At 41.8% G+C, this 10,781-nt stretch overlaps 1 protein-coding gene across 1 annotated transcript; it reads left to right on the top strand.

Annotated features, from left to right (window-relative positions):
• Positions 1 to 4,378: 4,378 nt before the first annotated feature.
• Positions 4,379 to 10,781, top strand: LOC104582516. Its single transcript, XM_014898505.2, has 6 exons — positions 4,379 to 4,417; positions 5,549 to 5,871; positions 6,031 to 6,038; positions 6,671 to 6,754; positions 8,430 to 8,513; positions 9,505 to 10,781. Exons 1-6 carry the CDS (start codon positions 4,379 to 4,381, stop codon positions 9,561 to 9,563), a joined length of 597 nt encoding a protein of 198 aa, XP_014753991.1. The 3' UTR covers positions 9,564 to 10,781.

Raw genomic sequence — 10,781 nt, 5'->3', positions numbered from 1 at the left:
GTTGTGTTGTGCTGCTTCTGCAACTCCTTATAACAAGTGAGACCCTCCAGGAGAGTTGGAGAGCAATCACTATTACAGTTTCTGCCTCCAACTGGACAATCCATCTGTTGTGCGTACTGTAAATGATATTGGTCTCAGTTGCTTTTAGTAGTCTATGTCGCTTATTCTTGGGGCCATTTTGTGTGCTCTGCTTGCCTTGTACTTTTGCACCTTATTTAAAAATCAGTATGGTGTCAAGTATATTTACCTACAAGTTTGGTTCCACTTTTGCTTGGTTTACTTCGGTTTATGTTGCTACTTATATTGCTTTCACTTTGGCTGTCACAGGTGAGAGCACTGCTCTGTCTTAGGATCTGCTAGTGTAATGCTCAATTTATCTTCTAATGATGTCTTTCTTATCATGCATTCCTCTGATCCCCCATCACTATGTTTTAATTATGACAGTGCCGGACTATATTCAGGACAGCCATGGAAAAAGCTGGTATTTTCTCCAATACATTGGCAGTTGAGTCCCTTCTGAATTAGGAGGTCATCCCATTGGCTGTCCATTACTCTGGTGTGGTCCATTTTCTTACCAATCTTACTTTCATAGTGTACATACTGTTAAATACTTAAACAATGAGCAACTTGAAGTTCAGAATTATGGTAAATATTTAAAGAGTGAGTACATATATGGATCCCATTCTTTGGAGAAATGCCATCGTAGAGTGGAAATGCACAGCTGATGTTACTTTTTTTTTCTCCAATACACTAACTGAACATTAGGGTCTGATACACTTGGACAAATTGTGATACTATCTTTTGCGTGTGTATATTTTCATCTCTTTGCCAAAAGAAAATGATACTTTAGAAAGTGTTAAACAGGACACAAAGTTATGCTTCATAGGTTTGGTGAACGTCAGCTGGCAATTGATACTTGCATACACCATAAGTTGATTTTGTTAAATATTTTTTGATCTGTTAACTGCATTTTTTTAACAACTTGCGCACAGTACGAGGATGTTCTCAAAACCCGAATTAGCCCTGCCTACCTGAACTTTGGGCAAACTGTTATATTTAGGTCATCAGTATTATCCACTGTAATTGTTTTGAGCTCATATGGTGTAATGAGTGGTACTGTTGTCGGTGATTTGGTAATTCTGTATGCGCGGTTTGTGTTTTATCTTCTCCTGTTTCATTTCTTTACTCAGTTTGACACATTTTGGTAATTGCGCATCCACATCAGAGCAGAAAGATAAATAACCGTGGCATAGTATTATTTGTCCAATATTACATTATGCTACCAACAGGAGAATTGTTAGATGTAAAAAGCTGTACCTGGAAAATAAATCATTGAAGGATGACTTCATTGAAACTTCAGTTCTTGTCATTTTCTGTTTTCTTATTCTTGCAGTTTCCTCCGATTAATTTGATGAAATCTTGGCTTACAGGCCATGGTTAATGGACTTCTATTCCAGCTCTCAGTTCCTCTGAACTTCATTGGGCTTTTCTAATGAGAATGTAGACAATGCCTTGTTAACATGAAGTGTTTCAATTGCTCGAGGTAAAACCTTTGTAGTCATAGACTCATATTGTCTAGTGCCTAATGACATGCAGTTTTAATTTATCGTGGTGTCAGATACTGAACTGAATCAGGGTGTCAGAGACTGAACTATTATTTGCTTGCTTTTTTAAGAAAATCCTGCCATAAAGGATGTGCCTCATGCACAACCATTGCAGTTCAAGGTAGGATGTATTGAATTTGAGAACCTGCATTTTGGGCAAGTTTCGTCCTATGCTAACTTGTTAAATGCCGATAAGCGCTTATATAATTTCCTAAATGAAAGCACACAGGTTTAAAAGCTGCTGCGCACCAAGGAGTTTATTTTCTTTAACAATTGATGCTCTGTTAGGTTCTACTGTTTCCCCCAGTATATTTGGGTTTCTTTAAACTTCTTTCAGCAGTGAACATATAGTAATGAAGTGGTTCTAGGTAATCTAAATTTAGTGATTCCCTTTGTAATATTTGAATCTCTCTAGTAATCTCTATCGTCATCTCCAAACATTTCAAACAGGTGAAATATTGCCAACTTGGATCATCTAACAAATAACTCTTGCTGCATGTAATCTGGGTAAATATCACTGTTTCAGATTCTGGCACATTAGGGATTTACATTCTCAGCTAAGACTTGAACTTATTTGGACTCCTTTAATAAGCTAAATTCTGGTGAGCAGTCACTGCGCACAATGGGTTGCACCATAGTTAACAATAATTGATATAAGATATATTTGTAAGTAATCAACCAAAGCTTTAAATTGAATTATGCAAATCTGATTTCTTCCAGGTATGTACCAGAAAGGAAGATTCTTGATGGGGTCTCTTTCACTGTACTGGCAGGAAAAAGTGTGGTAATTGTTGGAAATAGTGGCAGCGGTAAAACATTTTTTTCATTTGCTAAATACTGTTCATGCATTTAGCAACAGACTTCAAAATTGAAGGTTTCTGTTAACAAAAATATGGCATTTGTAGTCAATATTGGCTTCATTGCCTCACGGGTTTTGTGGCCAAACCACACGGTGCCACCCCAACTATCTACCCCCACGATGGGTACCAACCACGTGTCCCACGGTACTCTCTCTCCTTGCTTCTTAATCTTGATTAGCATATGATCGTGGGTCCCAGCGGTACCCGCTCGTCAGAAGCCCACGCTCCTTCTCTCGTTTTCTCTCTCGTCCTCTCTCTGACCCAAGCGGCCGAGGTTGTGCTCTTCTCCTCCCGTGAGGCTGTCCTGGCCGCCGACCCAGCCGGTGCCGGCTTCGACCTCCCCCGTCGCCCCAGCCCGCGCCGGTTGCTGTCCCAGGCTTCGCCAACGCGCCGGCCGCCGCCTCGGCCCGCGTGTGCGTGCCTCGTCGTCGCCCCTTCGCCGTCTCCCCAGCCCCACCCATGTCCGCCGCCTCCCAAGCCCCTCCTGTGTCCACCGCCGTGGCCTAGGACGTGGAAGCCCCCGCGCGCCGTGGAGGTGACGGAGAGATTTGTTTTTGGTTCATTTTTTCTCCTGGTTTGAGGTTTGAGGATTGACCAAGTACTACTTGATTTTTGAAGATCGACATGGACGTTGAACTTGTACTTGATTTGAGGTTTGAGGATCGAATTTGTACTTGTTGGTACCGTGATTTTGTCCTGGTACATGATGTACCTCGCTTCAATTCCTTTTTTCTATGTTAGATTCATGAGATACTGTGTTTTTTTTGCGGGGATGAGGTACTGTGTTTTGATGACTGTTCGTACTGTGATTAAGTCTTTGTACATGATGTACTACTCTTTGAATTTTTTCCATGTTAGATGATTGGTACCGTGTTTCGATGATTGTTTGTACTGTGATTTAGTACACGATGTACTGTTATGAATTGATGTACAAAGTCTTCATATGACGAAGTACTTAGATTGTTTCTTCTTCTTTTTTCTATCTCCATTGAAAATTGAGGAGGTACTTATCATGTAATGTGATGTAATTTATCGTTGACGAGGTACTTATTAATTGTATGAGTTGAGAACTGTCATGTACCTTGATGTATCTTCATGTACTTGTCATATGCCTTGATGTATCTGTCATGTGCATGAGGTACTTCAAAAACTGTTAAAATGCATGTGATGTATCATACGATGTAGTTGTATCATAAGTTCATGTACAGGGGCATTCAAAAACTGATATGGTACAGTTCATATAACCTAATGTACTAAATATGTACTTAAAAATATTTCATATACCACAATGTACTTAAAAGTGGGGAGAGAGAAAGAAAGAAAGAAAAAAAGAGAAAGTTGTCAGGTGGTAATACTGTTAATTTTGCAATCTAATTTAAAGTGTCAGAAATTAACTAAGAGAGAGAAAAAGAAGAAAGCTAAACATGTGCTACAAAGGGGGTGCAAATACTTGGGGTGGCACAGCCACCGTGTTAGGTTTTGTGGTGTCAAGCAGAACCGTTAGCATCCCATTTTGTAGACCTGTATCACTTTTGTGTTGATATCACAATAATTTAGGTCACTTTTGGAAAACTGAGATCAGTATGGACTTTAAGGGAGTTAAATTTGGAACTATAAACCCCTGTTTAAGTACCCCCTCTGCATAATTATACAAGAGGTGATACACCATTATTAGTTGTTAGTACTGTAAAGACCTTCTGTGTAGAGTTTGGAGTTTACACGGCACACTCGTGCTACCTTACCACCTGCTACTTGCGCTGTTGTGGAAGCTCACTTGGAAGACTTGGGCACCTTGTAAAGTGAAATTCTTCTACTGGTTGGCCAACCTTAGTCGCTTCTTGACTGGGGACCGCCTCGAGCATCACGGCTTGCTGTGAGCCACTTTGAGTGCTGTGCGAGCAGCACCCCTAGACCATGCAACACCTGCTCGTCGATTGCCCCTTTCCGCAGCAGGTATGGCACAGCATTTTTGTTAACCGAGTCCTGTGATGCACACTAATTGCGTTCTCGCATGCGTTTGTACCCAGCCTCTCTAGGCTTGTAAATACTATACCCACCTTTCTAATACATCAAGACACAATGTTTTTTGCGTTTACTTGAAGAAGGAAAAGAACACAAGAGAAGTTCCTATGGATACTGGAAAAATATTGTGCCTCCTTACGAAAACTTTCTCAGAGTAGTAAAACTGTGCAGTAGATTGTTTGTTCTGTCAATACCTTTTTAGGGAATTAGGTCAATTTATTTTACCACTTGGCATGCATGGTTCCCAACAGTACCAAGCTTACACCATTAATACCATTGCAAGTACTTTTCCATGACACAGTTAAGCATAATATACAATATGCGTGGTTCTCAGCAAAAGATGAGGAGGTAGGCTGTTTTTCCAGTACACTGGAGTTACATGGCTGTATATATGTCTGCTACGTAAAGATAATGTTTATTTCCAGTTCTCCATGCAGGTTTATGATGCCGCTCGACGTGCTTCTATCCATGAACATTTACAAACTTTCCTGACAGGTATGACACGGTTGTCAGAGCGGCATGGATTGAAAGTAAAACACGGTTTCATTATGCTCAAAACTAGAAATGTTGTGGCCTGTTTCTCTCTAGACATAGTACTGTATAGACAGAAGCCTAGCATATATCAAGAACTGTGGTTTGGTCGTACATGCGATTAAGAGTCTCTCTCTCATATTTGGATTTCAGTTTCACCTGAGAAATTGCACGTGTAAGTTTGTCAGTGTTTCCCAGTCAAAAAATAGCTTGTCAGTGTTTGGTTACTAGGTAGCATCGTTGTCTTGTCAGCAGTTAATATTGGTTTGTAGGCTTAGATCGTAGTATCATGACATTATGATGCTATGGGATTTCTTTTGTTCTTCTAACAGCAAGCCCAACAGCTCCTCTATCGTCTCCCAGATAACGTTTTTTCTGTTACTTATAAAGGCACCAACATATTCTTTTTTATAACTCCTTACAAAACGTACACGGACCATTTCCACCTCACAATTAACAAATAATTAGGTCCAATAATCAGCTCTAACAACTAACATTTAGCCTGCATATTTTTTTACTGTGTAAGCTTAGCCATTAATTAACGTCCGACTACTCTGCCTCCCGACGTCCGCAATCCCGATCCCGATCAGCGTACCTCTTCGTCTCTTCTTCCTCGCGCCCTGCCATCACCTCGCGCGCCCGCCGCTGCCCTCACGCCTCCTCGCGTGCCTGCCGCTCCCTCTCGCGGCCCCCACGCGCCCGCGCTGCCTCGCGCCCCCCACGCGCCCTCGCGCCCCGGCCGCCGCATCTCACTCCCCCGCGCGGCCGCCGCCCCATACCGTCGGGTCCAACACCGCAACGCTCCGCGGACGCCGCCCAGACAAGGCTCCGCCACCCCGTCCAGATGGCTGGAGGTGAATTTCCTGCTACATCCTCCTCCTTTTCCCTTGTCCCATAGAAGATTCCAAATTGCAGTGGTATTATACTGCTAATGAACGGGATCAACTAATTGCGATACCTCTTTGTACCATATTAATCTGGATTGGCTTCTTCACCCTTGCTGTACTGAACAGTCCAAAAGGTGAGCAGTTCTGATCTTTAATTAATTCGATTCTACCATTTAGGAAATACTGACCACCTTCTCATTGTTTAATCGATCTAGCTAGATGGAACACATTTCTCATGTGTTTATCTTGCTTTGAATAATGTGATCATCTTTAATTAATGGCTGGAGAATCTCAGCATCATTTACCTTTTTGATTTCTCATGAGCAGTGGAGCATGAATAATTGATGAATTTGGGGGCGAATTTTATAATACTTTACACCACAGTGTTTGTACTAACTACTAAAGTCATTCTATAACACTGTTAACATGTTTGATTTCAAAGATACTTGAAGTGTTTTAATTCAACACCATGTGAAGCATAAATTTTGTGGCGCTGTCAAGGGCAAACATTAATTCATTATACTCAAAATAGGAAAGCTGGGGGTATGCATTTTGTTGTCAAGAATTTGTGCAATAAAATAGTGCCACTATTCTATAGGCAGCAGTGCTCACTAAATGGAAATATTAGTTAGTCAGAGTCTTGTATGTGTTATCATGATTGAATGCTCATGGTAATTACAAAATTCCTTTGATTTGGACTGATGTAAATAAAATATGTACATTGCATTACAATTTTTTGCTCTTCCATGTGCTTGTGACATGACAGAGAACGAAGCTATTAACATGTCATCTCGCAAACGCACTGGGCCTCCCACCCCATTCCAAGATATAAGTAACGACCAAGACTTGGGTAAGTAACAGCTACCAGTGCCTACCAATTGCGACATAACACTTTAGTGTAATGAACGCTATTGTTTCAGACATGCAAAATTGGTGCATGTGACTATGAACAAGCTAAGGAGTAAAAGGGTCTAAAAAAAAGCTAAGGAGTTAAAGAATCAGAGGAACGGAGAATACTATTATGCACGTAATAGAGACAATATTCTGGCTAGACGGCGTCAAGCCAACGAAAATAAACAAGCTTCAACTGCAGTTAACAATGGCACAGACACTGTGCCACATACACCCCTAGCCATTTCACAGGGTACTGTTCATATATGCATTCTTTTATTTATTTCAAGTTCATATGCCATGTCTTCTTAATCTGCGCGATGATTAAATCTGACACACGTTCATACAAATCTGGAAGTCACACCTTCATTGATATTCTAACAGGCCACATCTGACTTGTAACATTTTAGTATTTCTTCACTTGTTTGTAATCTCAGTTTAGTTTTCAGCTGCAATGCACCAGCTGTTTGTTTAACATTTAAGTTTAGCATCTTTGTATCCAGCATGTAAGTCTCAAATGCAATGCATCAGCTGTTTGTTTAACTTTCCAGATTTGTGCAGAACACCTTACTTTGCCAAGTATTTGATGAAAATTGTCTACATGTTTGGAAAATGCAGAGATAGCACCATCCGTAGGACACCGCTGCGCACTTTCGCTGGCCGCGTCGTGCCGTTCCACTAGTAATTATGGAAACTTGATGTACGGAGTACTGCGCATCGGTTTATCTTCTTCGTTGCTGCAATGCTGCTCGTCTTAGCAGCAGGGTCATTGCATAAAACCACTAAGTTCATGCCCGTCCAGTCCCCTGGAACTGAGCTTCTTGCTATACCCTTCTCCTCTCCCCTTGATTTCTTATGCAGTTCGTTCGCAATTAGTCAATTCCCCGGGTGGTTGATTAGAGTTTGCTTAGCTTCGATGGTTGATTAGAGTTTGGGCTGGATGATTTATTTGTTAGGATGTTGGATTCACCAAACTGGGTTGGGTGTGGTGAAAAAATTCATGAGGTTGCAAGATTGAGATCCACAAAGAACTCTAATGATATGAGTATAGGCTTCATGATTTAGTAATGAACAATAAGGTTGGACTTGGGCGCTGATTCTGTGCGTATTGATCAAATGGCCGTGTTGTTTAATTACTTCAAAATCTTACTGTTCTGCAGCTCAGTTCACAATCAATATGTCTATCAACATGCTGATTATGATGCTTCAATTGTGCACACCAGATGCTTGTCAAAATGACAAGATGGATGTCCCAACTCCTGATACTGAAGTTTTATTTGCAAGGCTTGGGATCGATGTTGTTGCAGCGACAAGGAAATATAACAATGTGCAGCTCGATGTCAAACCTATGAAAATGAGATGATTGTCTGAATCGGGTCCTGGCAGTTCACATTTCAGATAATGACAATAATAATAATGCCATTATTGCTCAAAGCAGGGTTGTACCTTTAATATTTAGGAATTCTAGCAGGGCCTTGGTCATTATAGCATATCCTGACTCTCATCAAGTGAGTCATTATGGCCAATGATGACTTGTTGCAAAATTAAAATTGGATTGCATTCTTAAGCACAACAACTAACCAACACCGTTCAATCTTGTGGAATATGTCATCTGAAGGCACGAGATGATGCAGGTCTCTATCAGCACCTCATGAAGCAAACCAAACCCAGTGACCTGTTTTTCGAGTTCATTGCCCTTGAGAGGTCTGGACTTGCAGGTACCACATTGCACTTGTACCATACATATTTATGTATTCGTATCATTACTGCCAACTTCCTATCATGGAAAAAAATAAACTCTTGCTCATCTGATGTGCTTCACTAGATTATTTAAAAAAACAAAATATAGGACAGATCAACTTCCTCTGTAGAGAGGCTGGAGGGTGCTCAGACTTCTTTTATTGTTGCTCTTTGTACTATGGCAGTTAATAAAATTTTAGAAACTTTAGAACATTGCCAAGTCCGTAATCTGAATTGGAATGGTCAACCTCATTTTTCTCTATTTCAATTTAGTGTTACCATATTCTTTTTCAACACCTCATCTGTGCAGAGTGAGATGAGATGGAAGGATGCTTGCTTTGTGCTGTTCACATGACATATTATACAAACTGGTCCCTGCTAATAAGCGACAGCAAGGGACTTGGGGTGCGTTTGGATCTCAGGCTAGGCGTGCCGTAACCTTGCCGGGCTTGGATGATCGTTTGGTAGGGATTAAGAAGTCTTGCTTTGCTTGGCAAGATAGCCCGTAACTGCTCCAAAAAAGCTTGCCATCGGAGGAGAGCCAATTCGGCTCTCTCGCACGGGCAAGCGCACGTCGCTGCTTTTTGTTATGCACACCGTTGCTGACGTTGTGCTTGCAATGGATATTAACCAAACTACAAGCCTTGCTCCTCCTATCTATGACCAGCTGAGCTTGCTTTTTCTAGCCTAGCTAAGCAAGGTAAGGTAGAGATCCAAACGGACCACAAGGTCTGCTGGTTTGTCCCTCCCTCTCTAATTTGTGGTATATTGACATGATTGGACTCTAGGACAATGTATATTGACATTCTCTGTTAATGTATTACAATTTGGTTATTCAAGAATCAAACATAAGTTTCAAACTTTATGTGCTACAGTTTCTTGTTTCTTGGGTATATTAATTGTATGAGTCATACTTTTAGCATCCGGTGAAACTTAAGTGATTGGGTATAAATAATTGTAATTGGTCAGATTGTGAAGGGGAAGAATTCCAACACAAGCTAAACCAAGGAGCTGCTGATGATATCTGAAGCTTTACGAACTGGAGGTTGCACATATTTACGAACTGGCTTGACTTCATATATTTGCTTCGTTTGCTGCTTCATATAGCAGGAGCCCACCATGTGGTAATTTTAAGAGTTTCAAGGTTAGAGATGGAATTTATTTTTTCTATTTACAATACCTTTTCTGCCTCTTGCAAAGTTCGATATTCTGAAGTAGCCAATCTTTTCATTTCACGAGTTGTTGGACATTCAAAGGCTGAGTCCATTACGAATGAGCATGTAATATACTTGTAGTAATATTGCCGAGTAGTTGTCTTTAAGTATCGCTTTAAACTGGGGTTGATCGTAATATTTCTTCAACTAATTCTAATTTATTGTGTCCGTGGATTTTATGTGATGCAATGTACATGGATCGTATACTGGACGTGCGGGTTTATATAGATAGACCATGCCATCTATTTGAGTGCCCAATAAAAAAATACTAAATTGAAGATCAATGAAAATCAAAAGACATGCTTTAAATTTTAAAGATGTGCGTGCACGTGCACACTCACTAGTAAGGGAGAAAAATGCAAAAACGAGCATCCAGCAGTTCCCTATCGATCCCCTGAAAAATCGGCATCCCCAATCCACGCCTCCTTCTCCCCTATAGATCGGGCGGCGGAGGCCTCCCCTATCCACGCCCAGGAAGCAACCGTCGCTCGCGGAATCTTCCTTCCCACCACCAGGCGCGCCAACAGGTTCGTCCCCGCCCTTGTTTCTCTTCAGCCTCGTTGTTCTCGAGCTTGAATCGGCAGTCGATTTCTCTTCAATTTCCTGGAGAGGAGGCCACGGGCAAGGCGCGGCCACCTGAGAGGAGGAGAGGGGCGGGTCGCGGCGTTCCTGGAGAAGGGCAACGGCTTGTCGCGGCGGGCCTGGAGAGGGGCAGGGGCAGGTTGCGGCGGGCTGGAGAGGAGAGGAGGGGCAGGTCACAGCGGCGCCATGGATTCGTGGCGGGCGATGAGGAGGTGCGAGGGGCCGAGGCGTGTGGCCGTGGAGAGGGAATCTCCACGGGGAATCGTTTTAGCTGCTGCATGTTGATTCCATTTTGCACAACGACTAGCAGATTGTTGTCAATTTCTGACATACTGGAGTTCCTTTGGTCCTAGAATTTGTTGTAGCTGCTGCATGTTCATTCGATGATGCTAATTAAACAAGACATTGGTATGGGAATGAGCAATATACAGGGGAGATATATTAGGAGAA

The sequence above is a fragment of the Brachypodium distachyon genome, chromosome 2 (assembly GCF_000005505.3).
Source record: "Brachypodium distachyon strain Bd21 chromosome 2, Brachypodium_distachyon_v3.0, whole genome shotgun sequence".
In the NCBI taxonomy this organism is placed as follows: Eukaryota; Viridiplantae; Streptophyta; class Magnoliopsida; order Poales; family Poaceae; genus Brachypodium; species Brachypodium distachyon.
Note: the sequence above shows the minus strand (reverse complement) of the source record. Positions and strands in the feature narration are given on the sequence as shown.

What these genes read in the sequence shown, in the direction of transcription:
- LOC104582516 (XM_014898505.2), top strand. Translation starts at nt 4,379, where the DNA reads ATGCAACACCTGCTCGTCGATTGCCCCTTTCCGCAGCAG. An exon ending in ATTGCCCCTTTCCGCAGCAG is followed by an intron (nt 4,418 to 5,548) that starts GTATGGCACAGC and finishes GTGTAAGCTTAG; the next exon opens with CCATTAATTAACGTCCGACT. An exon ending in TGAGAGGTCTGGACTTGCAG is followed by an intron (nt 8,514 to 9,504) that starts GTACCACATTGC and finishes GTAATTGGTCAG; the next exon opens with ATTGTGAAGGGGAAGAATTC.